Source organism: Podarcis erhardii, assembly GCF_964252035.2.
Source record: "Podarcis erhardii genome assembly, chromosome: 17".
Classification (NCBI taxonomy): domain Eukaryota; kingdom Metazoa; phylum Chordata; class Lepidosauria; order Squamata; family Lacertidae; genus Podarcis; species Podarcis erhardii.
Genome location: NC_138515.1, coordinates 5520332 through 5547713, shown reverse-complemented (window position 1 = coordinate 5547713; position 27382 = coordinate 5520332). Strand labels below are relative to the sequence as shown.

Sequence of the window (27382 nt, the reverse complement as noted above, 5' to 3'; positions counted from 1 at the left end):
CCTCCGTGTGGTAAAAATCTTCATCTGGTAATTCATGCATATAAATCATCTGGGGCCGGATCTACCACTAGACAGAGTGAGGCGGCTGCCTCGGGTGGAAGATACTGAAGAGACAAGAGTGGTGGCAGGGTGACAAAGAACAGAGAGCTGTGTGTGTTGTGCACAAACTGGTGTGCACCTCCGCAGGTGCAATGGGGAATGCCTGTCCCTTCATCAGGGTTGAAACAAGATTTAACTGCCAGTCTGGTCAAATATTGTGTGTGTGTGTGTGTGAGAGAGAGAGAGAGAGGGGGGGGGCATGTGCCATCTTGTCCATCTGAGGGAGAAAAATACCTTGGGTCAAACCTGCAGGGAACTGTTTTTGAGAACATGTGTAAGCCAAGCTGTCTTGAGGGCTACTCTCACCACCTCCACCTTCAGTTGGCAACACTAGGAAGAATCCTGCACCCATATGTCTCCTGATTGTGTATAGTTTGTGCCTCCCCTATTATTAGTATTAGTATATTGCCCTATACTCACAGGTCTCAGGGCAGCTCACAACAAAAAAACCACAATATAAAAACACAAAATACGTAATACAAATAAAAACAAGAACAACTCAATAATCCCCACCCTCCCCAACACATTTTAAGAGGGCATTGGATGCCAATCAGCTGAAGGCTTGGTTAAAGAGGAACTTTTTTTGCCTGGCGCCTAAAGGTGTATAATGAAGGTGACAGCCAAACCTTCGTGGGGAGAGCATTCCACAAATGGGGAGATTCCAATTGTCCTAATCTGCATCAGAGATGGGTAGGGGACCAGTGTAGATGCCATGGATGCAAAGTAATTAAAGATGTGTGTATTTCATACATTTAAGGCACATAACTTCCCACCAAGAATCCTGGGAACTGTGGTTTAGTCCTCTGAGAGCTATGACTCCCAGCTCCTTTAATTGCAGTTCCTAGGATTGGAGGGGGGTGTCTGTGAGTGTATGGTGTGTGTACACAGCATAAATTGCTTCTTCGTTTCATATTTGGATATTTTTTTTTACCATCCAGGGAAATAACAGATATAAGAAGCATTTTACAAGAAGAAAAAACCCAAACAGCTCTGTATTGATGACATGAGAGATGGCAAACAGAAGGTAGACAGGTTTTCAGGGCTTACACCCCTTCACCCACTCGCGCAGGTCTTGCTTTTCACAGTGCTTTTTCCACTCCTTCCTGCAGAAGGCAAATTGGAGAAAGAGGAAGTCTGTTACCACAATGGCTATTCCTAAGGACAATTTTTCATGCATAGGGATCATAGCATATTCTCAAACTACAATGTAGTTGCAGACCAAAAGGATTAAACCATAATCCATCATAGCATGGTTCAAGCCACTAAATTCAAGAGAATTCTAGATGCAATTCCAGCAAAGCACACTTACTAAGGGGTAAGTAGTGTTGGACTGACTGGGTAAACATTACTTTCTGAGTAAACATTCATAGGAACTGGTGGCAGGTGTGCACGCGTGTGCGCGCACACACACACACCCACCCCAGCAAGGCCGTTTGGTGATTTTTATAATGGATCTTGGACTGCACCATTAATTCATAATGTGCCATTTACACTGAAGGCTCCTGGCTTCCACCTACTGCTCAGTGCACAAGGGGTGTTCCCAGGATACACTGGAATTATCAGGTGCAAATTAGAGGAAGAGTCCTGGGCATTTAACAGTTATGAACAGGTGACACCTTTGGCAAGTGAAGCTTCTTTTGTCGCTGCATAACAATACCTGCCAAATTTCACCTACACAGTTATTCAGAAATTGTCTGTGGTTTGCCTTGTTCTCCTTAACATCCAAGTAAGAAGGCTTCCCCTATTAAGTTGGGTTTGTGCTAACATGACATCCTCACACCAGTGGCATTTTAGCTTGTAATTCCTCAGGACAGCGATCTGCGCTATTTGTCTTACGTTTTGTTCTCTATGTGTTGAAAATATTGCACAAATAAATGCAACCAAACCACTCAAGTACACAAGAATTCCTGCATGTGTTAAGGAGTCCCATCTTTGGACAACCACCTGCATCTCTATGACACGGTTACCAACTTTTTTCTGCCAGGGACCCTGTGCCTTTAGCTTCTGTGTAGTAAGTTAGAAATCAGAAGCTGTGGGTTTTTCAGGAATGGGTTTTTCAGTGATAGATTCAGCTATGGATTCCTGCCTGTTTCCAGGTTGTGAAAGGCACTCACGGGGGTGATAAGACTTGGCAGCTCTACTAACTGGTTTCCTTGGATGCCTCTGACTTAGGCAGCAAGCAGGAAAACAGAAAGTGAGCTTCTCTACTCCATTAGAGATCCAGCTTGTTTGAAGCCAAATGATTGATCCAGCCCTAGGAGTCCTCATAAGGGAGCTGGTCCTGGAGGAAGAACTGTGAGGGGAGAGACTCCATCAGGCAAGGCCTCCTTCCACCTGCCTTGCTCTACCCTCTGCTTCTCAATGTGTATTGTATTGTTTTATATACTGTGGCTTGCCGTTGTTTTATTGATTAAAGTTTAGATATTATTGTAACTGTTGAGTGGATTTCTGTTTAACTTTTATATCTTGATATTATTATTTTATACTATTCTAATGATTGTTAAATGTTCCTTTTTTGATGGAGATGGCCTATTTTAAAGTTATGTTTTATTATCACATTTTTGTATTGCATTAGATTGTTATAACATGTACATTTTTTGTTTCTTCAGCTTGTAAACCGCCTTGAGTATTGTAAGATAGAAAGGGGGTATACAAATTAAAAATGATGATGATCCAGCACTGAAATATGACAATTTATTAGATCAAGCAGGGGAACCAATGCTGTTGGACTCTGGATCCCATCAACCCTAGCCAGAAAGACCAATGGCCAGGATTATGGGAGTTAGTGTCCCAGCAGCTTTTAGAGGCACACAGGACCCCCATGTCTGACTTGGATTTTTTAGTGATAAATAAATCAAAGCAGGCCTGGCTTCTGTGCCTTTAACAGCAGCCTGACACACATAAATTAAGGCCAGGGAGAAGATGTTCCTGTCATAAACTGATAGGAGAAATGTCACCTGCTTGAGACCAGCATGTAAGGCTGTTATAAAAAGCAGTGGGGGGTGTCTGTCAAGACTATTTCAGCAGGAAAGAGAAATACAGCTACAGAGAGAGCAGATTGGTTTTGGTAACACTGGAACAACCAGGTGAGGGAGGTGTTTGCAGAGTTAGCCCCTAGAGGGCATTCAGCTAGGTGGGGATACAGAAGATGATCTCATACCAGGTCCCCATGCCTTGGGGATCTTTCACAATCCTCTTGACACATAAGATATCATCGTGAATATCAGTATTCAATAAATCTAGAAAAGAGAAAGAAAATGTATGAATGGAAGGGAAAGTTGGTGATTATTATCACAGGGTTAGAATAAACTAAAAGACAAACTTAAGGCTAATTGCAGAATCAAATCTCCCTAGGACTGCCACCTCTAACGACATCCTTTAGCAACCCCCATGTAGCAGGAATGGAAGCAGCCCACTTAATCTCTCCCCATTCCTCTCATCAACAAGGGTGGGGGTCAGGGGTGCCAACTTGAATAAAATATTGGGGGGCCTTGGTAACTCCGCCCTGCATAACCGATCACATGATGCGACACATGCACACCATTTGAATGGCAATACCCAGTGCAAGTAGATAAATAAGTACCACTCCAGCGGGAAGGTAAACGGCATTTCCGTGCGCTGCTTTGGTTCACCAGAAGCGGCTTAGTCATGCTGAGCACATGACCCAGAAAAACTGTCTGCAGACAAATGTTGGCTCCCTTGACCAGTAAAGCAAGATGAGGGCCGCAACCCCAGAGTCGTCCATGACTGGACTTAATGGTCAGGGGTCCCTTTACCTTTACTCTATCTGAATGGGGGAGCTGCTTTTAGATAAAATTGCTGAAACAGCAAAGCTGACTGTGTGGATGTAAAAATCAGGGACAGGACACTTTGCCCAGTTCCATCACAATGGCTAAAACACTTTGTTACTAAAGATGGACAAATCTGTCAGTCTTCCATTTGCTTCCATTCTTAAATTCAGTTCTCCGCATTTCCACAACATTATGCAATCACCACCACCACCATCATCATCCTTGTGAAAATCTGCCAGCATTTTAGTGCTTTAAGGGTTGTTGTTAGGTATTGCAATTAGATTATGAAGCACTTGTAATGGGCGCTTGAAAGCACATTACAAAATATTAGGCACTTGATCAGCTGCTAAGGTATTAGCAGCCAGCAGGTGGTGCTGTTGTAACATACTGTACCTTCCTTACCTGAAAAAGGCAATTGTTGATGGATGTAATTGCTGAAATGGCAAACCTCACAGTCTGCATGTAAAAATTAGGGACAGGACAGTTTGACTAGTTCCAATGTAAAAACACTTGAATACAAAACAAATAGTCGGGGGTTTTGGAATGGGAAAAGCTCAGCTTTTGCTCCTGCATTATCCTTGAACCAGCTGCCAGTCTTTTGCAGCCTATGAACTCTTATGAAATGGCTTACTAACATTCTAAATAAGAATAAGATATCCTTTAAAAAAAAGAGACCATATTCTGCCTGCGTTTTTGAGCTGGATGATTATGTTTCGATGTATTGGCATTTTAAATACAACAAAATTAATTTATATTTTTGAGCTGCATTGTTGTGTTTGGAGGGATCAACATTTTAACATAAAAATATGAATTCAGCAATGTGTTATTACTGACAAGACTAAAAATGTGCTTACTAACCTAAGAGGTATAATGCTATTAAATCAAGCTCTGTTTTAATTTGAAAATATAAAACAAAAATGTCAGGAAAGGCCAGTAGTATGTATCCCAAGGACTGGGAGGCTGTGACCCTCCAAGTTTTTGCTTCAATCATCCCTCACCATTGGCCATGTTGGGTTGGGGCTGGTGGTAGCTTGAACAACATCTGGATAGCACCAGGTTCTGCACCTCTAACATAGCATTTAGCAAGCTGTTCCATTTTCTGCAGCACCCCACCATTTTGCCTGTCCCCTCCAGCACAGTGCCACCTGTAGCGGAGGGAGGCAGGAAGGAACTCACCTGCACAAGGCATGGAGCAAAGGTTCTCTGAAAGGGTACCTTCATCTTTACACCACCAGCCATTGTTGATATGGAAGATGCCGTAGTCTTTAGTGCCATCCTTGCGCCTGTCAACAGCCTCTGTGTCAAAGCCAGTCTCAAAAAACGACATGCAGATCCCTTCAGGGAGAAGAATGGAAGTTACACTCTGTAGTAGCGGCCAATTTATTGCAGATTACTAAAATATAAATCACGTTTCAAAAGACCACCAAATCGCCACAAACTTTAATCGGATTTTCATTGGATTGAAGTTTACTCTGATCTAGCACTAAATTATTAGAGAGTTTTTTGGGGAAAGTGGTGAGGCAAAGCAGAACAGCCTAGAAAGCATGAGACAAGCGGAAAACCGCCCAAACAGAAGTGTGCACAAGCCCTTAGCCAAAATCTGCCCTTTCAGCTCAAAAACCGAGTTGCACATCTTCCGGGATGTGCTGCCGGGTGAATCAATTGACATGTGCTGTAATCTCACCCCCCAAAAAACACTTTTTTTAGGGTGCAAGAGTGCAGCTCTCAAAATGGCCGCCATGATCTCGTGTGAAAAAACAGGATGTCCCATTTTTTTCTGAGGCACTTGGTGGGTATGAAGTCTTAGTTCCTCAAATACATGTAGGGAAGGAGACATTTGCTATTTTTCCCTTTCACTACAGCACATTTTACAAATCATACAAGAATCCTCCAAATCTGGGGGAAGACAAGTCTTTACCAAGCCTCCAGGTTTCCCTCATGATGGTTGTCCTGTCAGGTCAGGGCCCAGTGGGAGCTTCCCCCCTCCTCAGGTGAAAAGCAGGTCAGCTGTGGCTAGGAGATCTGGGGGTGTGTGGGGTGTGTGTGTGTGTGAAGACTGGCATGTCCCAAGATAAATTTGGTGACTGAGGCAGCAAGTAACCTGAGGCACCATCTGCCAGGAATTTTCCCTGCAAGAGGTCCTGTAATGTACAGGTGGAAAACTTGCAATTCCCCAGACATTGTTGCACATCAACTGCTATCATCCCTGCTCATTGGTCTTTGGCTGGCTGAAGCTGAGGAGTCGGGAGTGCAACATCATCTAGAGGGCAACAGGTTCTTCAGCCCTGCTGTAATGTAATTGGGCTATGACCTGTAGCCCAGACCTCAGGAGCATGTTTTATTCCTGGAAAAAGCAGGGAAAGACACAGAGGAAGCCTGAGAGGATATCTGTGGGAACTGGTGAAGCACCGATTGCAACTTAAGAGATGAAGTAAGTTCCATCTAGAAATTTGGAAACAAAGGTAGCTCTCAGATTGCTTTTCTTTAAGGGGAAAGAAGGTGCAGGTGCTGTGGACCTTTGAGTACCCCCAGAAAAAAGCACTGCTTTTATGTGCTGTCAAGTGACTCGATGGAAAAAACAGGGTCTGTGTTCAAATTCAGTGTTAAATAGACAATTTTCCTGGGTTATCATCATCATCATCATTATTTTATTTATACCCCACCTATCTGGCTGGGTTTCCCAACCACTCTGGGAGGCTTCCAACAGAACACTAAAAACAAAATAAAACTTCAAACATTAAAAACTTCCCTAAACAGGGCTGCCTTCAGATGTCTTCTAAAAGTCAGACAGTTGTTTATTTCCTTGACATCTGATGGGAGGGTGTTTCCACAAGGCAGGTGCCACTACCAAGAAGGCTCTCTGCCTGGTTCTCACAGTGAGGGAATTGCCAGAAGGCCCTTGGCGCTGGACCTCAGTGTCTTGGCTGAACAATGGGGATGGAGACGCTCCTTTGGGGATACTGGGCTAAGGCCGTTTAGGGCGTTAAAGGTCAGCACCAACACTCTGAATGTGGCAATGGCGGGGGGAGTGCTCAGACACAGACTAGGAAAGCTTGGAACTGTGCCTAGAAAGAGCAGGGCAAAAGGCAAGTGTGAATGAGCCCTGTGTCAGATCTGTGTACCTTCCATTTGTGTAATAGAAATCTGCTTCCAGAGAGGATCATCTCATGTTGCCTTATGGCAATGCTGGCTCAGAGCAAGAATGGGAAGTAGAGAAGCATTCATTCAGAGAAGCATTCAATTCATTCATTCATTCATTCGGTCTTCAGATAATGGAGTGCTTTGCGGGAGCATTCATAAGAAGGAAGCTGGGACAGGTTTTAGGCCAAAGCAAATAAATTGCCACCCTCTCATGGATGTAGATACAAGGAAATGGTGTCTGGAAAGACCATGGTTGTTATCTCACTCCTTCCTCCCCACAACATTTGAAGTATGCTCTGCGTTGAGAAGCTACACTCACAGTTGGCCAGGCTGTACCCCTCATATCCATCCAGTCCGCTAACTTTCAGCACGTGGTACAACTCGCAGCGACCAAAGATCTTGGCTTGCACAGTGACTGCAAAGCAGGTGAGGAGGAGGGTCTGTAATAAGTGGATCATCGTCTTAGCTGCTTAAATGTGATGGGAGGGAGTTGACAAAACCTCAGAAGTTAACTCCTTTAGGGGGAAGCAGAAAAACAGGAAGGTTGGCTCAAACAGGGGACAAGAGACATAATGTTTTAAGAGTGACAGAGGTTGGAAACACCCCTGCCCTCTCAAAATAATACATTTTTTCTGCCCTGGGCAATCTCTGGGTAGGTTTTTCAGCATTGTTCAGTTTGTACCAGAAAAATGCCAGCTGGAATGAACACTTTTTGGCTAGTACCAATCACCCCCCAACACATTCCTTGGGATATTTATGAGGGATGAACTTATATTCTGTGTGTATAAATGCCCATTTGAAGCTCTAAATCAACAGGGATGGGGAAACTGTTCTTGGACTCCAACTCCAATAATCCCGTAGTATTGGTCATGCTGGCTGAGGCTGACGGGAGCTGGAGTCCAACAACATCTGCAATAATAATAACAATAATAATAACAATTTATTATTTGTACCTCGCCCATCCTGTGGGTTAAACCACAGAGCCTAGGACTTGCCGATCAGAAGGTCGGCGATCCAAATCCCCATGATGGGGGTGAGCTCCTGTTGCTCGGTCCCTGCTCCTGCCCACCTAGCAGTTCGAAAGCACGTCAAAGTGCAAGTAGATAAATAGGTACCGCTCTGGCGGGAAAGTAAACGGTGTTTCCGTGCGCTGCTCTGGTTCGCCAGAAGCGGCTTAGTCATGCTGGCCACATGACCCGGAAGCTGTACGCCGGCTCCCTCGGCCAGTAATAATAATAATAATAATAATTTATTATTTATACCCCGCCCATCTGGCTGAGTTTCCCCAGCCACTCTGGGCGGCTCCCAATCAGTATTAAAAACAATACAGCATTACATATTAAAAACATCCCTGAACAGGGCTGCCTTAAGATGTCTTCTGAACGTCAGGTAATTCTTTATCTCTTTGACATCTGATGGGAGGGCGTTCCACAGGGCGGGCGCCACTACCGAGAAGGCCCTCTGTCTGGTTCCCTGTAGCCTCACTTCTCGCAATGAGGGAACCGCCAGAAGGCCCTCGGCGCTGGATCTCAGTGTCCGGGCTGAACGATGGGGGTGGAGACGCTCCTTCAGGTATACAGGACCAGTAAAGTGAGATGAGCGTCGCAACCCCAGAGTCGGCCATGACTGGACCTAATGGTCAGGGGTCCCTTTACCTTTACCCTGCCCATCTGGCTGGGCCTCCCCAGCCACTCTGGGCGGCTTCCAATAAAGATTCAAAATACAAGGGCACACATTCCCCATCCCTACTTTAAACAAAAGGAGATGGTTGGGCTGAAGTACAAGGCTTTTCATCTATCTTTCCCTGACCCTTCAAATGAGTCTGGCTCTCAGTCTCTTCCTTTGAGGTAGTAGGGAGAGAGCTGCATGTTATGTCAAAGGTAAGCTAAGGCAAGGCACAGAGAAGCTGACAGCTTTACCAAGTGTGCAATGTGCCTAGCCAAAATCAACCTTGTGATTTTGAGTTGGAAATACATCAGTATATAACTGTCCACCTTCCACTCATCCACATTATTTGAACACAAACAATGCCCTCCGATGAGGAACTGCATTCACAAATGGCCTGGCTTTGATCTTAGGAACACAGACTCCCAATCTCATGTTACTTGTATAGTATGAATGTGGAGATGAGGTTTCTTTTTGCAGAGGAAAAGCATCAGGTGGGAGGAGGCCTGATTCACCCTTCCCCTAGGCACTACTTTACTCCTACTCCTTACTCCTACTCCTTTCTTTTCCCAGCTTCATCAAAGGCAAAAAAACCAGCACAGCTGGAAGAAGAGTGTGAGGGAGAAAGTGGTAGTTAGGATTATATATCACCCCTCCCACCTACTGCTTCTCCCCTTTCAGATGCTTCCTCTGTTGGTTAGGACAGAGTCCGGCTTTGCCAATATAATGTGTATTTCTAGAATGAGATAATGTGATGCTTGGTGATAGTGGGATGGCTTCAGAAACTGGGCAGCAGTGAAAGTCAACAGTGAGGAGTCATCTGACAATAAGGCAAGATCAGAGACTAGGCTGAGCCACAGGAGGAGAACTGGCTGTGACAACTGTCTTCAAGGCACCCATTACTATCTCATACACCAATAGCTCATGTGACACCATGAAAAAGGCAGGAGCCTAAGATCACAGCCTTTCTAGCAAGTGGATGCTATGAGTCAATACAAAGCTGCCAAAAACTAAAAGATAAGCAGTGCAATATGTACATTTGGCAATAAGTTGCCAAGTAATTTAAGACCATTTCAAGGAAAGAAATACAAAGCACCCAGCCTTTGCTGTTCATTTCAGAGCATTTGGATTCAGTGGCCTAGGAACCCAAATGGTGCCAGATCAGTGGATGTAGCAGGTGGAAAGGAGGATGCTGAAACTTCTGCCCCTACTTTTCCCTTGCAAACCTCCCTGCACCATGAAACAAATATACCTTTGGAATCCCGCCCAGGGTAAAAGCATCTGGCAGAGGACGTAACCAGGGGGAATCAGAACGTAGGCGCAGGGTTAGGCAGCACCTGCCCACCCCATCTGTGAGGTGAGTCCCAACCTCCCTTGCTGCTTTTCAGCTTGTAGATGACAAGCCAGGTTCCCACACCCAGCCCTACTGCCAGCCACATGTTGCAAGGCCCAGATTAACCAGGCAAGATACTACCTGAACTTTTCTTCCCTAGATCTTCCACAGGGAAAAGAAGCTAACAAAATGGCTAAGCCTAGCAGGTAACTCTATTGATCTCTATTGATTATTTTTGGTTTGAACATATATTTTATGGAAAAAGACAGGGGATATTTTAAATAGCTACATACGTAATAAATGAAAACAAATACAAACTCTGGAATGGAATGCCCCAAAGGTCTGTGATTCTGAACCAGTCTGGAATCCTTATGCCCCATCCAGTTCCCAGTTTCTGTGTCCAGACCTTGCTCAAGTAACTGCTTCATATTCCACCGGAGGACAGGGATGGCTAGCTCCAGAGGGTAGCAAGGGTGGGCATCTGCTGGGAACCCAAGACCAGCAAGGGGCCCATTGCCCCCATTTACATTATGAGCACCCAAAATACTGGTGGTAGTGTGTGGGAATTCCTGTTCGGTGCAGCTTAAGGGGGTCCACTGAAGGTACCTTTCTGGAAGACACACACCCCTTAAATCCTGGGAGAGGAATAGATATATGTGGCAGCAATATTCCCAACAAGATTTAAAATAACAACAACAACAACAACAACAACAACAACAACAACAACAACAACAATAATTTATACCCCACCCTCCCCAGCCAAGACCGGGCTCAGGCGGCTAACACCAAATATAAAAACAATTGATTAGAATACAATGAATTTTAAGAGCGTTTGTTGGAATTGCTCTCTTTTCTTATGCATTGTAAAATGAAGACAAATATCAGCGATGTGGTTGCCCTCTCTAAATGACATGCTTCCCCTCAAACTCCCCAGCAGATGGAGCTGCAGGGCAGCTTCCAGAAAGCAAAAACTAGTTACTGTTCCCAAGTCCCACCTAGGTATCCCCATCACCCTGTTCAGCTCACGGTTTGCAAGAAGAGGATGAGATCCTGTCAAGCTGGCCAGGGAAGCACGGATGTCCTTCTTCACAAGGGGAAAAGCAGAGTGGCTTTTGCATGGAAGCTGCTGCATTCAGGTTCTGACCCCTCTTCCTCTTCCATTTAGAACTTTCGAGGAATTCCAGAACTTCCTGAAAACTGACTATGAGATCATTTCATCTGAGGACACAGGAGGCCAACCCAAAGGCACTGTTTACCACAAAGAGCACCTTCAGGTGCAAAGAGAAGGCAGGGCAGGAGTGGCGGGGGATGGGGGTGCTCCACAGGAAAATATTGTGGGCCCCAATCCAGATCTAGTTGCTTTGTCTTTAAAATTAAGCATGCTGCTAAAAAGAGTCTGAAGGTGTTTTGGCTATTAGATCACAAAGCTAGCTGCCAGTCATATATATTAATAATAGTAATAATGATAATAATTTTTATTTATACTCCGTCCTCCCCAGCCAGAGCCAGGCTCAGGGTGGCTAACACCAGTAAAATTACAATAAAAGCATAATAGGGGGGAAAACAAACCAATTTAAAATACAGGTTAAAATGCAATTTAAAATGCAGCCTCATTTTATAAGCAGCCCATAAATCAAAACCCTAAGGGGAAGGAAACAGAATGGTCAGACTGAGTCCAAACCAAAGGCCAGGCAGAACAGCTCTGTCTTGCAGGCCCTGCAGAAAGATGTCAAGTCCTGCAGGGCCTTAGTCTCTTGTGACAGAGCGTTCCACCAAGTCAGGGCCAGTACAGTGGTACCTCGGGTTAAGTACTTAATTCGTTCCGGAGGTCCATTCTTAACCTGAAACTGTTCTTAACCTGAAGCACCACTTTAGCTAATGGGGCCTCCAGCTGCCGCCGCGCCGCCAGAGCATGATTTCTGTTCTCATCCTGAAGCAAAGTTCTTAACCCGAGGTAATATTTCTGGGTTAGCGGAGTCTGTAACCTGAAGCGTATGTAACCTGAAGCATATGTAACCCGAGGTACCACTGTGCTGAAAAGGCCCTGGCCCTAGTTGAGACCAATCTAACCACCTTGCAACTTGGGACCTCCAAAGTGTTGTCATTTGTGGACCTTAAGGTCCTCCACGGGGCAACAAGGCACAAAAAAACCCTCAAGAAATGTTTGCGCATGTACGTGAACAAGCGTGACCCACTCCACTCCAGAGCTCAGCATATCCAGCCAGCTCTGGTTTGTTCTTTCTGGACAAGCAGCTCCTCTTGCCGTTCTCCCCACAACCCTGCTCTGCCATGATGCCCACCCCCAGAATCCACACCAGGGACATGACAAAGTACATGGCAAGGCCTTGTCTGGGAATGGAGTTTATTTATCAAAATAGCGTTATGGCTTCAATCAGATTACATTATGGAATTACATCTGAAGAAAGACGTAGGTAGGCAGGGTGATTTGCAGGACATGAGTTCCATGGATGGTGCTATTAATTCACAGATTGCAGGCAGCGACCCAGTAACTCAGATCTCTGCCGCGGCAATGATCTCTCCAGCCATACCTAAGGAGAAAGGGGGAGCAGGGAGAGAAAGAAACGCAGACAGCATGCGAAGCCAGTCATGAGACAGGTGGATCCATGGCCTTACTCTGTATGTGGCAGCTTCTTATGTACTTCCATTGTAATGAAATGCAAAAGTGTGACATGACACTATCAGGCTGTGCATTTCTTCACATCTGCCTCGTGTTGCTGGAGGACTGTGGGGAATTTGAATAGTGGCTCACAGAACCAGCCATCTGGTATGGCGGCCCAGGGTAGCTGTCAGTCTCCGTGGTCCCTGCTAGGATGGGAACGTTGATGGAAACCAAAAGCTGGACCCAGCAGGGTTCTTCTTCTTAACTGAGGGGCCAGCAAAGTTTGAAGGTCCTAGTTGCACAACGGTGTGTCCTGGATGCATGCCCTTGTTGAGAACAGCAATCTGGCCAGGATTGGGGAACCTGTGGCCCTCCAGATGTTGCCACACCACAACTCCAATCATCCCACCCCATTGGCCATTATGGTTGAGGCTAATGGAAGTTGGGAGTCCAACAATGTCCTGGGTAGGGGAGCACAGGTTTCCCACAACTGACACAGACAAAGGACGCGGAGAATGCTTATTTATAGTATCTCCCTGAAACTGCTGAGAGGAGAAATCAGATTCTGTGCTCTCAACAGTGTGGTTATTCTTCTCGTGTGCCTATGACTTGTCTCACTTGCCTGTGTGATATCTGGACATCTCCACTACTTTTGGGGTCTCTCTTTGGCTCACTTGTCTTTGGGGTCTGAAACTTAGATCTGGGTCATAACAATTTAGATTGACAATGGGGAGTCACAGGATTGCATGCTTCTTCATACAAAAACATCCCTGAACATAACAAAACTCAATGTCAGATAGCATGTCTATGTAGGGTGTTTGTGTTGTGTTATGTTTCATATGAAGAAGCATCCAAGTCTTTGAGTGCAATCTGAGTGATGCAGCACAGACTCAGGTTTACAACCTCAGAAAGAACTATCTGCACTTAAATTATTATTTTTAAGGTATCCTTGCCTTGTCTCGTGTGCCTAAAAAATCTGAATCTCTCTGCTCTGTAGATAATTTACTGCAATGCCTCTCTTTGTGTGTCAGTCTGGTCCAAACGGCAGAAGTGATCTGTGTTGGAGTGACAAAGTGCTTTGGGCAAAGTGAGTGCAGGGAATGGACCAGAACTCTCCAGCATCTTCAGTTTAAAAGGATCAGGGGGAAAGTGATGGGAAAGACACATTTCTACCTGAGAACCTGGAGAACTACTGCCAAACAGATTAATCTCAGTACTAGACAGTATTGACTTGCAACAAGTTAGTTTCATATGTCTAGATGACTATGTGTTCATGAGTACCCAAACCTGAGGTTTAGTCCCAATGCCAGATTTCAGGACCCAGGCTATTGGGGAATACAACTGTGTGTGTGACTACATCTGCAATTCTGTTATTTGAAATATTTCTCCCACTCAAACACTGATCAGGATGGCAAAATAATATTATTACTTATTACTACTATTAATTCAAGGTTTCAAACCAGAAATCTCAAGGAACCATTCCTTCCTTGCCCACCCTCCAATAAGAACTGGAAAATGGAATTGGCACAGGTGCTTACTGCCAATGGGATTTTAAGGCTAGATGGACAGAAAGAGGAGATAATACAGATTGGAGAGATGGGTGGAGCAGGTAGACAAGGCTACTGAAAGACAAACTCATCCCCTTACCAGTCTGCCAAGCCTTCTGGTTCAGCTGTAGCTCGCTTGAGACAGATTATGTCATCAATAATTTCTTCAGTAAGTAGATCTAGGGTGTGAGGAGGAAATGGCAATATTATGTACTGTGCAATAATATACTGTTGGCATCTGTCTGTCTTGAGAGACAATGGAGTGTGCCTCTGGGGGTGAAGTCAAATCGCTATGTTAGCAGTACCAAAGTGACACCCCCCCCCCCCCCGGTGCAGGACAGGCAGATTGTATGGCGGTCCTGAGTAGCCCAGATGACAAGTCCTTGCTGATGTGGTCCAAAGGAAAGTAGAGAAATATGTTTGGCACCAGCTTGGCTGCAGGATTTGCCAGGAGGAGGTGCACAAGGAGCCATCCAACTGCCTTAGGGACTCCACTCTGGATTCATATAGGGTTTACTCCCTTGCCTATTCCTCTCCTGAAGATATCCCACAAGGCAGCAGAGATTTAGGATCAGAGTTTTCCTTCTCCTAGATGAGCTACCTTCCCAGGCTGACAAGCCTCATCTACCCCTCAATTCCCTCTACAGTACATGCAAAAACTTCCTTCTTGACCGTTGGACCCTCTAATGGTCTCATTAATACATACTGAGATAAATATTGTTAAATAATTATTTATACTGAGCTATCTGTGTGCAGCAGTTTCAGCAGAGTGCAAAAGGCCAGATTGAAACAGATTGTTTGCAGGTTGGTCCTATCATTAGGGAGAGTGATGCAGTTGCTTCAAGAGGCAAATGTCCAGCAAGGGAGGGACTACGTGGTGGCGTTTTGCCTTCTTTTTGAGAAGATTGAGATCTTCTCAAAGGAAGTTTGAGGAGTGTTTAGGGCTTGTGGGGGTGTACTTTGATGCCAGTGACAATTTCTTTTGATTTCCAAACATGTCCCTGTGTCCCCAAAGGTCGGTGACACTGGCCTAATGAAAGGGCGAGCGGAAAAAGGGAAATGAGTGGTTGGTAGTTGGGTGGCTAAAACAAGAGAGGACCAACAGTCTGTGGTCCAGAGAAAGAGATGGCCAGAGGAAGAAGTCTCGGGGAAGAAGGCAAACGGGGAAAGCAAAGGGTTGCAGGGAAAGAGTTGTTAAAGAGAGGAGGAAGGGGGAAGTTCTCATATGGATCTGAAAGCAAAGCCCAGATCTCTAGTTACAGGCCACTATTAATAATATAACAGTGTTCCTGTGGCAGGTTTCCAAAGCGTACAAAGCACTTTAAATACATTAGCTCAGTAATCATTACAACAATTATTTAAAACAGATTTCATTTACTCAGTTACAGATAGGTAGCCGTGTTGGTCTGCCATAGTCAAAACAAAACAAATTCCTTCCAGTAGCACCTTAAAGACCAACTAAGTCAGTTCTTGGTATGAGCTTTCGTGTGCATGCACACTTCTTCAGATACCTGAAGTTATCTGAAGAAGTGTGCATGCACACGAAAGCTCATACCAAGAACTGACTTAGTTGGTCTTTAAGGTGCTACTGGAAGGAATTTGTTTTGTTTCATTTACTCAGTTAAACATAGGTGCCCTTATACATAGGACTCAGCTACGCTCATCAATTATATTGTTATAACTGTTTTATAAACATGTGACACTGGATGGTGCTGTAGAGCTGTAGATTCATCGCCAATGGGATTTTCCATTAAAAGTGATCATAACACATTTTTTTCTGCAGTGTGTATAGATCCAGCCTGGGTCAGACTTTCCTTTCCTTTCCTTTCCTTTCCTTTCATTTCATTTCATTTCATTTCATTTCATTTCATTTTCTGACAAGTACAATATTGTCTACTCTGATTGGCAGAGGTTTCCCAGGAACTTTGACAGAGACTCTTTCCCATCACAGAAGCATGAGAAGGGCATTGCTGGATCAGGCCAGAGGCCTATCTTATCCAGCAGCCTATTCTTACAGTGGCCAACCAGATGCGTTTGGGAAGCCTCCAAGCTGGATTTGACTGCAACAGCATTCTCCCCACTTGTGATTATCACCAACTGGTGTTTAGAAACATACTGTCTACAACAATGGATGTAGAACGTGGTCATCACAGCTAGTAATCTTTGACAGACTTACACTCCATGCACTCCATGCATTTTTCAACGGTTACAGATAGGTAGCCGTGTTGGTCTGCCATAGTCAAGACAAAATAAAAAAATTCCTTCCAGTAGCACCTTAAAGACCAACTAAGTTAGTTCTAGGTATGAGCTTTCGTGTGCATGCACACTTCTTCAGATACGTATCTGAAGAAGTGTGCATGCACACGAAAGCTCATACCTAGAACTAACTTAGTTGGTCTTTAAGGTGCTACTGGAAGGAATTTTTTTTATTTTTTCAACAGTGAAACAGATTCTCTCAAGAGCTGGTGGACTCTCCTTCCTTGGAGGTTTTTAAGCAGAGGTTGGAGGACCATCTGTCATGTATGATCTAGCTTAGATTCCTGCATTGCAGGGGGTTGGACTAGATGACCTTTGGAGGTCCCTTCCAACTCCGCGAGGGACAGGGATCTGTCCTACATCTTCTGCTGTGAAAACAGATGCAAAGAATACATTCTGCTTCCCTGAAATCTCTATATCCTCCTTTAGCACACCTCTGATTTCCTTGTTGTCCAAAAGTTCAACTGCTTCCTTAGGTTTATGTTTCTAGCAATGGGCTCATCCCATTCTGTTTGGGTATCCCTTGGTATCTGCTTGCACTTATCTTGCCAAGGTTTGTACTCCTTTTGTTCTTTTCAATTGGACAATACTTCCCTTTTCTTGCTTCTTGACTCTAACACTCTCCTTGACTCTGCTCCTTAACCAGGTTGCATCCCCTTGGGCCTTGTGATCTGCAATATACATTATAGCCCAGCTTCTCTTAAGGTGGTTTTGAGCAAACCCCAAGCAGGCAGTTCCACACAATACATTCAAAGCATATTCAACACCAATCTAAAGTACATGGCTTCCCCCAAAGAATTCTGGGAACTGTAGTTTGTTATGGTTGCCAAGAACTGTAGTTCTGTGAAGGGGGAACTGCAATTCCGAGGGCCTTTTGGCGGTTCCCACACTGCAAAAAGTTAAGCTACAGGGAACCAGGCAGAGGGCCTTCTCAGTAGTGGCGCCCACCCTGTGGAATGCCCTTTGGTCAGATGTTAAGGAGATGAGTAATTATATAACATTTAGGAAACATCTGAAGGCAGCCCTGTAAAGGGAAACTTTAGAAGGATTATTGTTTTACTATGTTTTTATATATGCTGGAAGCCGCCCATAGTGGCTGGGGCAACCCAGTCAGAAGGGTGAGGTATAATAATAATAATAATATTCTCAGGATCCTTTGGGAGAAGCCATGTGCAATGAATGTGGATTTGCCCCTTTTTCAAGAAATGTGACCCTGCTATTACAGCCTGAGCCTTATTTAATATGCCTGGGATCTTTACACAGGCCCTTCAACATGTAATGTCTATGTCTCTCCAGCACTGGACTATAATCCCACCCTAAAAATCCATGCAGTCTCTTAATTGAGTGACAGCCACTACATCACCCTGATTTTCAATGGCTGGTGTTGCAGCTGTGGCTATGTGGATTCTAGCAACTTCTCAGAAGACCAAGAGACAACGTCTGTTGGGAACTGGAAGACTGCAGCAGAGCTAGTTAGGAGCATTCTCTGCAAAGGCATCCCTGAGCCAGATCACTGGTTTTAAATAATTTGGAGGTTTCATTTACAATTAAGAGGCATAAAAATTCTGTTAAATAGATTTGCCAGGCCAGACTGTGGGCTTGCTGTGCCCAGCATGGAGGTTGCACCATAACCCAGGTTCTCACCCCTGCCTTTTTGCAATGACACTTACCAAAGCAAGATAAACTGCACAGGTTCTTTGATAGAGTGTGTCGGTCAGCACACCAGGAGCGACTGTTGATCTGGAAGATGCCATATTCGGAGCTGCCATCTGAGTTATGCATCACAGTTTCCGTGTTGAAGCCACTTGCAAAGTACGCCAAACAGATCCCTAAGATGGATAGGTGGACAGGTTAACCACTTTTCCCCCCAGGAAGAAGTTGTTAGGAAAGCAGATTTTATCAGAGATGAAATTTGTCTCAAGGAAAATGTGAGTGGGCTTTCCCTCACTGGAACTCAGTTCTGGCTCCTCTCAGGTGGGTGCCATTGTCATTATAAGTGAACGAGGGACCTCTTTTTCTAGGAAAATAGCACTGGATAAAATTATATGACAATTATCCTTCAAAAGTCACACCTCAAAATTTTGAGATGCAGTTTCCCAACCAACCAGTCTTTAAAAATGCATATATTAAGGGAAAGGGTATATAAAAATGTATACATTGGTGAAAATGATATATAAAATACATTATGTTGAGGAGAATTGCTTTTAAAATGTGCATATTAGTCAAAGCTGCATACAAAAATGTGTATATTAGGAGAAATTCAAGCTAAAATAGGGGTGAAATTTTATGAAGATTTTGGTGCAGAAATGTGGAAAGCTGAGTGAAACTGAAATTGACAGAATCACTCATCCCTTGCTGTTCTGCATGCAAACATGCTAGCGGAAGAGATGCGTTTTGAAAAGGATCTTGGGATTAGTGGGATGCGTTCTGCACACTAACAGTGTCAACATGCAAGCTTGGAATCTCACTCATGGCAAAGGATTTGACATTGATACTGATCTTGAATCTGATACTAGGCTTCCAGCCCTCATGAGCGCAGAGAAAAATATAATCAATAATAAAAAAAATAGTTATCTCCCAATTTCTTTGTGGATGATTGGGATAGATAGTACGGTTAAGTGGATGGATAGAAAATAGTAGCCTTTACTATAGAGACAGGAAACAAGAAAGGGCATTAGATTCCTACCCTGTACCCAACAAAAGCTCTTCCCAGCTCCCCATTGCCTTCTAGGCATTACCGGAAGATGCAAGGCACTTTGAATTTCTGCTAGCCGCCACCCATCCCACAACCTGCAACCCAATTCTGCAGTGTGTGCTACCAGAGTGCACTGGCATTCTCACAGCTTAAAGTAAACTTTGTTCTGCATTTTGCAGTAGCTTAGTACATTTCACTGTAGTGAAACATATAATGGGGCATACTACTGGCATGGGAGACACTGAAGGAATCCCTTCTAATTTGAATCATTTCTTCAATGGACAATAATAACATAGCATCATTAAAAATAATCATCACCATTTATGTAATGCTGTGAAATCCCTAATGCTGTGCCCATCACTTGTGGCATAGCCTTTTGGTTGGACTATTACCAGCACCAGCAACTTATTGCATACTCTTTAAAAGTGCCCAGGAGACAGAAAATTAAGTTGGGGAAGAGAGAAGGGAATTCCCCTTGCTCCTCGGGTGGGATGGGCGGGGGTGCAAGGAGGTGTTAAAGAAAAATAGAAAGGGAGATAAAAGGTTAATATTTATTATTTTGTTAACATATAAATAAACTGGGACTAGAAAGGAAGGATGCTGTTAGAGGAGGAGGAAGTGAATGTAAAAAGAGGAGAGGAGGGATGAAAGGTGTGAGAGAAAAGGTACAGGCTGGATGTGAAAGGAGAAAAGGAGAAGAAACTACAGGAGATGGGTAAAAATACAATTTGAGGCATGGTGGTGGGGGGGGGGGATATAAAAGAAAAGGGCTCCTCTACAGAAGCCATGAATCAGCAAATTCTGCAGGAAATGAGGAGGCTGGTTCATAAGATGTGCAGAGCAAATGTCTGTATTCAGGTTGGCGAAAACAACACAGCTGTGAAACTTCTTGCCACAGTAAAATTCTGTGGCAAACAATTCAGCAATTTCCAAAAATAGAATATTCAGTTGCAAACTCTGCCTCCATCTTCTACCACTTTGTGTCTGGCTCCACCCCAGTGCCACCTTTTTGTGACTGGTGGGCCTCAGTAATTTTCAATCATTTCACAGAATCACAGAATCACAGAACTGTATTTCAAGTGGTCCCTTAGGGTAGAAAGTCTGAGAAAATGCTTTCCAAAGCATAATGTCGATTGCTGTTTTCTTCAAAGTGGATTTGTTGTACTAGAGCAACAGAGTGCTTTAATCTACTTTTAATGCAGAAACCTGTAATTCCAGCATGCACTTCAAACCCGGCTGCAAAATATTGAGACTGGAGGCTAGAGCTGCCATACTTCAAAAAGTACCGTATTTTTTGCTCTATAAGACTCTTTTTCCCTCCTAAAAAAGTAAGGGGAAATGTGTGTGTCTTATGGAGCGAATGCAGGCTGCGCAGCAATCCCAGAAGCCAGAACAGCAAGAGGGATTGCTGCTTTCACTGCACAGCGAACCCTCTTGCTGTTCTGGCTTCTGAGATTCAGAATATTTTTTTCTTGTTTTCCTCCTCCAAAAACTAGATGCGTCTTGTGGTCTGGTGCATCTTATAGAGCAAAAAATACGGTAAAAACCAGGAAACCACCAAAATTGTTGAGCTTTTTTAAGGGAAACCCTAAATTCACCCCGGATGTCAATTCCGCCTTTGAAATCCCAGCAATGTCCAGGAAAATCCGAGCATATGGCAGCCAGAGCGAGGTGGGAAACTGGTTGCTTGGGGCCACTTTAATTTCTGCCCACACGCCCAAAAACTTTCTGCAAACTTCTCCTTGCCCACATACAAGCTGATCCTGCCAGTTTTGGTGGTGCACCCCGTCTTCACACCCTCCCACAAAACACAGTAAGCAGACTGACAACCGCTCATTGGCTACTCACAGTTAGCTAAGCTGTAGCCCTCATGCCCATCCATTCCCCAGCGTTTCAGTATCTGTGCCAGCTCACAGCGACTGTAGATCTTGCTACGGACTTTCACCGCAAGGCAGGCCATAAGGGGCAGCAGCAAAAGAGCCTTCATCTCTTCCCAGCGGCCTGGTCCTGCTGTCCCTGTTGCTAAGCAGGAGGAAGAGGGGACTTTTTCAGGCTGACCAGATCTACAAAAAGAGAGAGTGACTTGGAGATCATCCAGGGAGGAGAAGGATGCATTACTATTGTGGAGAGTTATCATGATGTAGCAAGGAGACAAGATGTGCGGTGTGGGCATCTCTACCAGGAGAAGCTGGAACTGACGTGCAGCTGCCCCATGGGAGCCACTGAATTGCAGGTGGCCGGACTTCTCAGTGAAGAACCTTCTAAAACTAGAGTGACCTCACCAACCCATTGGATCTTTCTGGGCAGGAAGGAATATAGAGGTGTTCCTGTCCCAGCTGAGCCTTGCGTCATGGTTCATGACCTAGGGCCTGGTCTCCTCTTAGGAGAAGAGACCATGGATACATGGGAGCATAATGGACTGGGAGGTAATTTTGCCCTTGGAACTTGCCTCCAGTGTTCCCATCTGCTTAGAAATTCCAGCACCAGGCACCTGAAAAAGCTACATTACCGTCCAAGGACTCGAGCCTAGAGGCAGAACTTGGAAACCTGTGGACCTCCAGTTACTGTTGGACTTCAGTTCCCATCAGTTCCAGCCAGTGGGGCTAATGGTTAGGGATGATGGAAGTTATATTCCAGCAGCATCTGCAGCACCCTGGTTTTCCCAGCCCTACCATAGTGGGACCCAGCCACCCTTGTGCTACTAGAGTTAGGAACTTATAAAGCAAGACGGGCCCCTTTTAAGAGTAGAAGTGCCACTCATGAGGGCTGAGGCTAGCTGTCTAGCAGAACCTGTAGCCCCACTTAAGGCTCAGTTTGGGCTTGCTGGCTGTTGCAGCAACACCAAAGTCTGTGTCGTCTGGCTTCTAGCCTAGTTTCCAACTGGAGCTGTCCAGGGTGCTACCTACCTTGGCCTCTGCCTAATTTCACTTATCTGGACCCATCCTCTGCTCTGCTTACTTCTGCCCTACTGGTGCTTGACCTCTGCATGAGCTGGATATGCTTGCTGGATCCTGAGCTTGGACTTTGCAACCTTGAGTCCCTTGAATCTGTGCTTAGTATATGCCCCCATTTCCCCCTGGTTGGGACCACTAGCTGAGATCGGACATCTTGCTTGAGCATCAAGGGATTCCTGAGCTCTGGTGTGTTCCTGCATCTGTGGTTAGTCTTTCCTCCTGACTTGCAGATTTCTCCTTGACTCTATTGCCCCCTTTCTCCTCAGTACTTGTCCCATGACCCAGCACTGGCAGTCACTGAAGGCTGTTGCTTGGCAAAAGTAAATGCATGGGAAAGATTGGGGTGGCTTAGCGTAGGCACCAAAATATAGCAATTTACAAATTTACAAATAAATAAACAATCTTGATTTATTTGCATGTACATCTTGGGTATAAACACATGCACTACCTGTACATGTGCACAGATTGCATCCATATGCACACAACATAACACCTGGTTGACTAAGTGTTTTATTACCCACAGGGCTTCATGGAGGCAGAAGCCCTGCCTCTCAAATTAAGAGCAATGCTCTGTCTTGATGCCTCACACTGTGTTTTGGCTACTACATTGCCTCAGAGCACAGCCCCTACTTTCCCCCGGGGGATCCTTTAGAGAACAAACTGCCTTGGGGGACTGGTTGCTATAATTTCAGTTCAAAAAGATATGAGCAGTCTCTTCTGGTTCTGAGAGGCTGGTGATTCACTCTTATCGTTGGGGAGCTCCATTCAGAATCCAGCCTTGGTTGATTTAGGTGCCTTGAGACCTCCTGGCAAATGGTCCAGGCTCTTGGTAAAGGGTGTGGCTAATAGAGGAATTAAAAGCTTTCCTCTTGGCAACATCCTCACCTAACTTATTATCCTCATGCCAATTATTCTCCCAGGGGAAGGAAAGCAGGAAACATACATAAGAGTGTGAACTGTGCAGCATGCCCTCTTGAATATTGCCTTAGAGCAGTGTCTGCCTAACCCAGTCTTCCCCATATTTCTGACACCTGAGGCACACAATTTTTCCAAATGAAAACTGAAAGCATGTGTCCCTCTCAAACCCAAAAGGACCAGAAGGAGATGGGCAGGTTGTACGTCTTGTATTCTGGCACTTAATGGTCTCTACTTCAGGTGTATTTGGATCATTCCATTGCTCCAGATGTAGAGAGACTGTGTGTGTGTGTGTGTGTGTGTGTGTAGCATTTATTGCCATCTCAAAGGATGGTGAGTTGAATGAGACTTCCTGGGAAACTATAATTATTTTAACAGCATATTATTCATGGCAAATTGTGTATCACAACACAAAGATACACATGGTGTATCTCAACACAAAGACTGGGAGCGACTGACCCTACTAACCTAGCATGGTTTGCCCGATGAGGGTGGAGTTCAAATCCATTTCAAATTAGCATAGTGGGACTTCTAACGTAGGCAAGAATTGGGCCTCAGTTTTTCATCTTCAAGATGCCGAGTCTATAGCTCCAGAAGCCATACAGTGCTAAGTAGCAGAATGAGGAGCCTACCTTTGCCCAAATGCCTGCCTGAACCTCTCCAGGGCCACCACAAAGTTCTTAAACAGCCCAGCAAGCTGAGGCAGGCAATGCACCCCACCCAGTGTTGGCAGTTCATCTGGCTTCTAGAACCTCAGCTCTGAGGTCGCCCTGTGATGTCACAGCCTGTTACCACTGCCCTTGAAGAGTCAGGCCCAGTCTCTCGATTCTGGCCTAAGATGGTTTTTGCTGCCTAAAGCAGAGCACCAAATGATGCCTCCACTCCACCCTGGGATCTTGCTGCATCATTCAGAGACTATTTTCTGCTTTCATCTGCATTCTTCTAAACGCCACCATCTGCTTCACCTTGTTGCATGATAGGACTGGTGCTGCAGTCTATAGGTCCTGAAGTACAATTACCTACCAGCACCAGAAAACATAGCCAATGGCCAGTGATGATGGGAGTTGTAGTTCAGCAATTTCTGGAAGGCTAAAGGTGGAAACCTGATGTAGAGCAAAAGCATGGAGGGGAATTGTGACCCACTTGCTCTGCCCCTAACCTCTGTGCATCTGCTGGCCTCACTCCCAACCTCCAAACCTGCAGTAGAAGTGAGGAATGGGCTGTATGCATGGGCAGTTGTACACATCTAGAGCTTGTTCTCATCTACTGGTGAATGTACTAAGTCAGGCCAGTGGAAGTGCAGAGGTCAAGAACACAGCCACGAGGCACAATCCTAGTCACCCTTCATGTTTTCAGTCTGCATGTAAATCTAAGGGGGAGAATACACATTTTCTGCATTCCCAACCACACAATTCAAAAGACACTTTTGAATTTATGGCATGTAATGCCTTAAGAGAGAATATTATGAAAATGATATACAGGTAGTACATGACCCCAGTCAAGCTAGCCAAAATCTATCATTTGCCCAATAATAAATGTTGGAAATGTAAAGAGGCTGAAGGTACATTCTTTCACCTCTGGTGGACGTGCCCAAGGATTAAGGCTTTCTGGGAAATGATCTATAATGAATTGAAAAAAGTATTTAAATATACCTTCTTGAAGAAACCAGAGGCCTTTCTCCTGGGTATGCTTGGCCAAGTGGTGCCAAAGAAGGATAGAACTTTCTTTATGTACGCTACAGCAGCAGCAAGAATACTCATCGCAAAGCATTGGAAGACACAAGACCTGCCCACCCTGGAAGAATGGCAGATGCAAGTAATGGACTATATGGAATTGGCGGAAATGACTGGCAGAATCCGAGACCAGGGAGAAGAGTCGGTGGAAGAAGATTGGAAGAAATTCAAAATCTACCTACAGAAACATTGTAAAATTATTGAATGTTAATGACGTTGGAATGAAATGAAGTGGTTCTAGTAATAAGGTAAAATAAGAATATGTAAGAAGGGATAGATTTTGGATGAAAATGTGAAGTTAGAATATGTGTGGATAAACAATTAAGGATAAAGTATGTGGTTATGAATTTGCTGAATAAATTTCTAAATGGAATACAAAAAAGGGAGGTGCGAGGAAGTCAGGAAAATAAGTAAATGAATATAAGATACCATAAAAGAGGGATTTTTTAGCTTTTTTATTTTTATTTTTTATTTTTTTGTTAAATTTTGGTTTTGTATGTTTGTATTTTTTCTGTTTGTTATGATTTTGTAACCCTTTTTTGTTAAAAATTCAATAAATATTAATTTAAAAAAAACCAAGAATGCAGCGTTCTGCATTCTTGACCCATTTTTTGCATGCTCAAGGGAAGCATGTGGAGAAAATAGCAATTTGATGCTTTCCTGCCTTACAGAGGCAGCAAACATGGACATTTTAGGGAGCCACAAGGAAGACCTCTGTGTGAGTGTTCCTTAGGAACATCTACATTTCTAGCCAACTCATTGGTTCTTCATGCTGAGTTCATGATGGCTAGGTTCTATCTTTGCTGTTGAAGGCAGAACCACTGGTGGAGACATTACTGTTGCGTTCAGTTCCTGCTTGCAGGCTTCCCCGATGCATCTGGTTGGCCACTGCTGAGAACAGGATGCTGGACTACATGGTCTGATCTAGCAGGGTTCTTCTTAGGTGCAAGGCCAGCCTACCACTAGGCAGCAAGGCATTGAGTGGTGGAGAGCTGCTGCAGCCCCTGTGCTGGTTTGCGGCCGTCTGATGTGGTGGAGGATGTTGTTGCATCACTAATGTTGGCTTGAAGTCAGATTCACACACCAGAGATAACCATCTTCTCCTTTGCCTCACCTTGTGTGTGAATATATCCCAGAGTGGGAGTTTAGGATTTCCATTTTGGGAATCTTCCCACCACAATGTAGCCATATTTAGGGAACAGTGAACACACTTGAGGATGGGGCAAAATTGTCTTCATCCCTGTGCAGGTTCCCTGGAGGCATTCCCTTGAACATGCACCCTTCTGGGGCAGAAACTGCCACCACAATGCTACTGCAGCTTCTACCATACCTCTAGTTCATTGTACCTCTAGTGAATGCCTCTGTAGGACTACCCAGACTAAAATCTCCCCCTACTGAAAACTGAAATGTCACCCCAGCTGCACCCTTACTAATTTGACTAGTGAAGGAGAAGAAAATGTGCAATCAGTACTCCTCCTAGCTGCAGAAGTGGGCTGGAGCCCATCAATTAGACTCATTCATTGGATTCAAAGAATCAACACTTGGTCAAGACTTAACTATGATTTGTAAAAGCTTATTGACATATAGCGCTATGGGAGGGCTGGAGATTCTTTTTTCCTGCCATCTGCCACCCCCCATACCTTGTGCCATGTCCTGAGGGCACAGCCTCTCCTCTCCACATACGATTGCCAATTAGTAATAATGAGGAAGGCTGCCCACTGGGACCCAGAGGAAGGCTTAGCAATCACAAGGGCCTAATCACATTAAACCGCAATCGAAGGGCAATCAGCACAACAGCAACAGTCGATGCACAATTTCAGGGCTCATCCTTCTACTAACTTCCCAGAAGCTTTGGGGGGTTGCGGGGAGCCACACAGGTGGTATAAAGAAACAATACACAAGAGCACAAAGCATCGTATTGCTGGATGAGACCATCTTCTAGCCCACCGTCACATTTCCAAAAAGGCCACCCAGATGTTTCTGGGGTTGGACTAGATGACCCTCAGGGTCCCTTCCAGCTCTAATTCTATTTTTCTAAGGCACATGTGCAATGGCCACACCCTGATGTTACTCCCCTGTTCTCAGCGGTAGGGTTTCTGAACGTGGAAAGATTCTGTTCTATCATATCTAATGATCAGTCTATCCTCTGTACATGTTATCTATTCTAGCCCTTAAGTGAACTGCACATTGTGTGGAGGTTTATTTCATTATTCTCAGTCTTGAAGAACCTCTCAGCTATCAGTTTCATTGGGTGATTCCCAGACAAAAGCAGCAAAATGTCCCTCTCTTCCTTTGCAATAGCAACCAAACAGGTGCAGGATTCTTGGATCCCTGCAGGATTCCTAGGTTAGAGACGGTGGAGGTTAGAACACTTTGATAACCTGCTGGACTTCCTGTCCAGCCACCACCCACACTTAATGGCAGGCCTGGCACTTGCGTGACACAAAGCAGCCACTGGTGCCATTGCTGTGATCTTTCATTACATCGTGTCTGTTTTTAAAAGGGAGAGATTGGCTCCCCAGTGTTGGGGTGGGACGTGGCCTCAAGCAGTGCCCAACCACACTATTCACCACTTGGGTCTTTACCACTACCCTGCAAGCAATGGTGAGCTGGAATGCTGGACTAGCTGCAGG

The 27382-nt window shown here is 44.7% G+C and overlaps 2 protein-coding genes and 1 long non-coding RNA gene across 5 annotated transcripts in view; all 3 read right to left on the bottom strand.

The window, feature by feature from the left end:
- The window catches only part of LOC309332571, a 264539-nt gene that overhangs the window by 161312 nt on the left and 75845 nt on the right, over nucleotides 1-27382 (bottom strand). The window lies entirely within an intron of this gene.
- On the bottom strand, nucleotides 1061-11147 carry LOC309332663 (lysozyme C, milk isozyme-like). 2 transcript variants are annotated; one of them, XM_081845787.1, is made up of 5 exons: nucleotides 11025-11147; nucleotides 7351-7546; nucleotides 5067-5225; nucleotides 3260-3338; nucleotides 1061-1202 (listed from the first exon to the last, which is right to left on the bottom strand). In XM_081845787.1, the coding sequence occupies exons 2-5, from the start codon at nucleotides 7487-7489 to the stop codon at nucleotides 1136-1138; spliced, it is 444 nt and encodes a 147-aa protein (XP_081701913.1). In that variant the 5' UTR covers nucleotides 7490-7546; nucleotides 11025-11147; the 3' UTR covers nucleotides 1061-1135. The 2 variants fall into 2 exon arrangements, with proteins under 2 accessions (XP_081701913.1, XP_081701912.1); XM_081845786.1 differs by having other exon boundaries at nucleotides 11056-11147.
- On the bottom strand, nucleotides 12375-24366 carry LOC309331927 (sperm acrosome membrane-associated protein 3-like). 2 transcript variants are annotated; one of them, XM_081844492.1, is made up of 5 exons: nucleotides 23485-24366; nucleotides 20996-21210; nucleotides 18123-18281; nucleotides 14297-14375; nucleotides 12375-12578 (listed from the first exon to the last, which is right to left on the bottom strand). In XM_081844492.1, the coding sequence occupies exons 2-5, from the start codon at nucleotides 21132-21134 to the stop codon at nucleotides 12512-12514; spliced, it is 444 nt and encodes a 147-aa protein (XP_081700618.1). In that variant the 5' UTR covers nucleotides 21135-21210; nucleotides 23485-24366; the 3' UTR covers nucleotides 12375-12511. The 2 variants fall into 2 exon arrangements, with proteins under 2 accessions (XP_081700618.1, XP_081700619.1); XM_081844493.1 differs by having other exon boundaries at nucleotides 23649-24366.

Bases quoted from the DNA above. Each gene is read 5' to 3' on its own strand.
- LOC309331927 (XM_081844492.1), bottom strand. From the start codon at position 21,134: ATGAAGGCTCTTTTGCTGCTGCCCCTTATGGCCTGCCTTGCGGTGAAA. The intron at 14,376-18,122 runs GTAAGTGTCATT...CTCACACCCTAG, and splicing joins GTGCAGTTTATCTTGCTTTG to ATCTACTTACTGAAGAAATT. The intron at 12,579-14,296 runs GTAAGGGGATGA...CTTTCTCCTTAG, and splicing joins CCAGAAGGCTTGGCAGACTG to GTATGGCTGGAGAGATCATT.
- LOC309332663 (XM_081845787.1), bottom strand. From the start codon at position 7,489: ATGATCCACTTATTACAGACCCTCCTCCTCACCTGCTTTGCAGTCACT. The intron at 5,226-7,350 runs GTGAGTGTAGCT...TTCTCCCTGAAG, and splicing joins GGGGTACAGCCTGGCCAACT to GGATCTGCATGTCGTTTTTT. The intron at 3,339-5,066 runs GTGAGTTCCTTC...TCTCTTTTCTAG, and splicing joins TTGCTCCATGCCTTGTGCAG to ATTTATTGAATACTGATATT.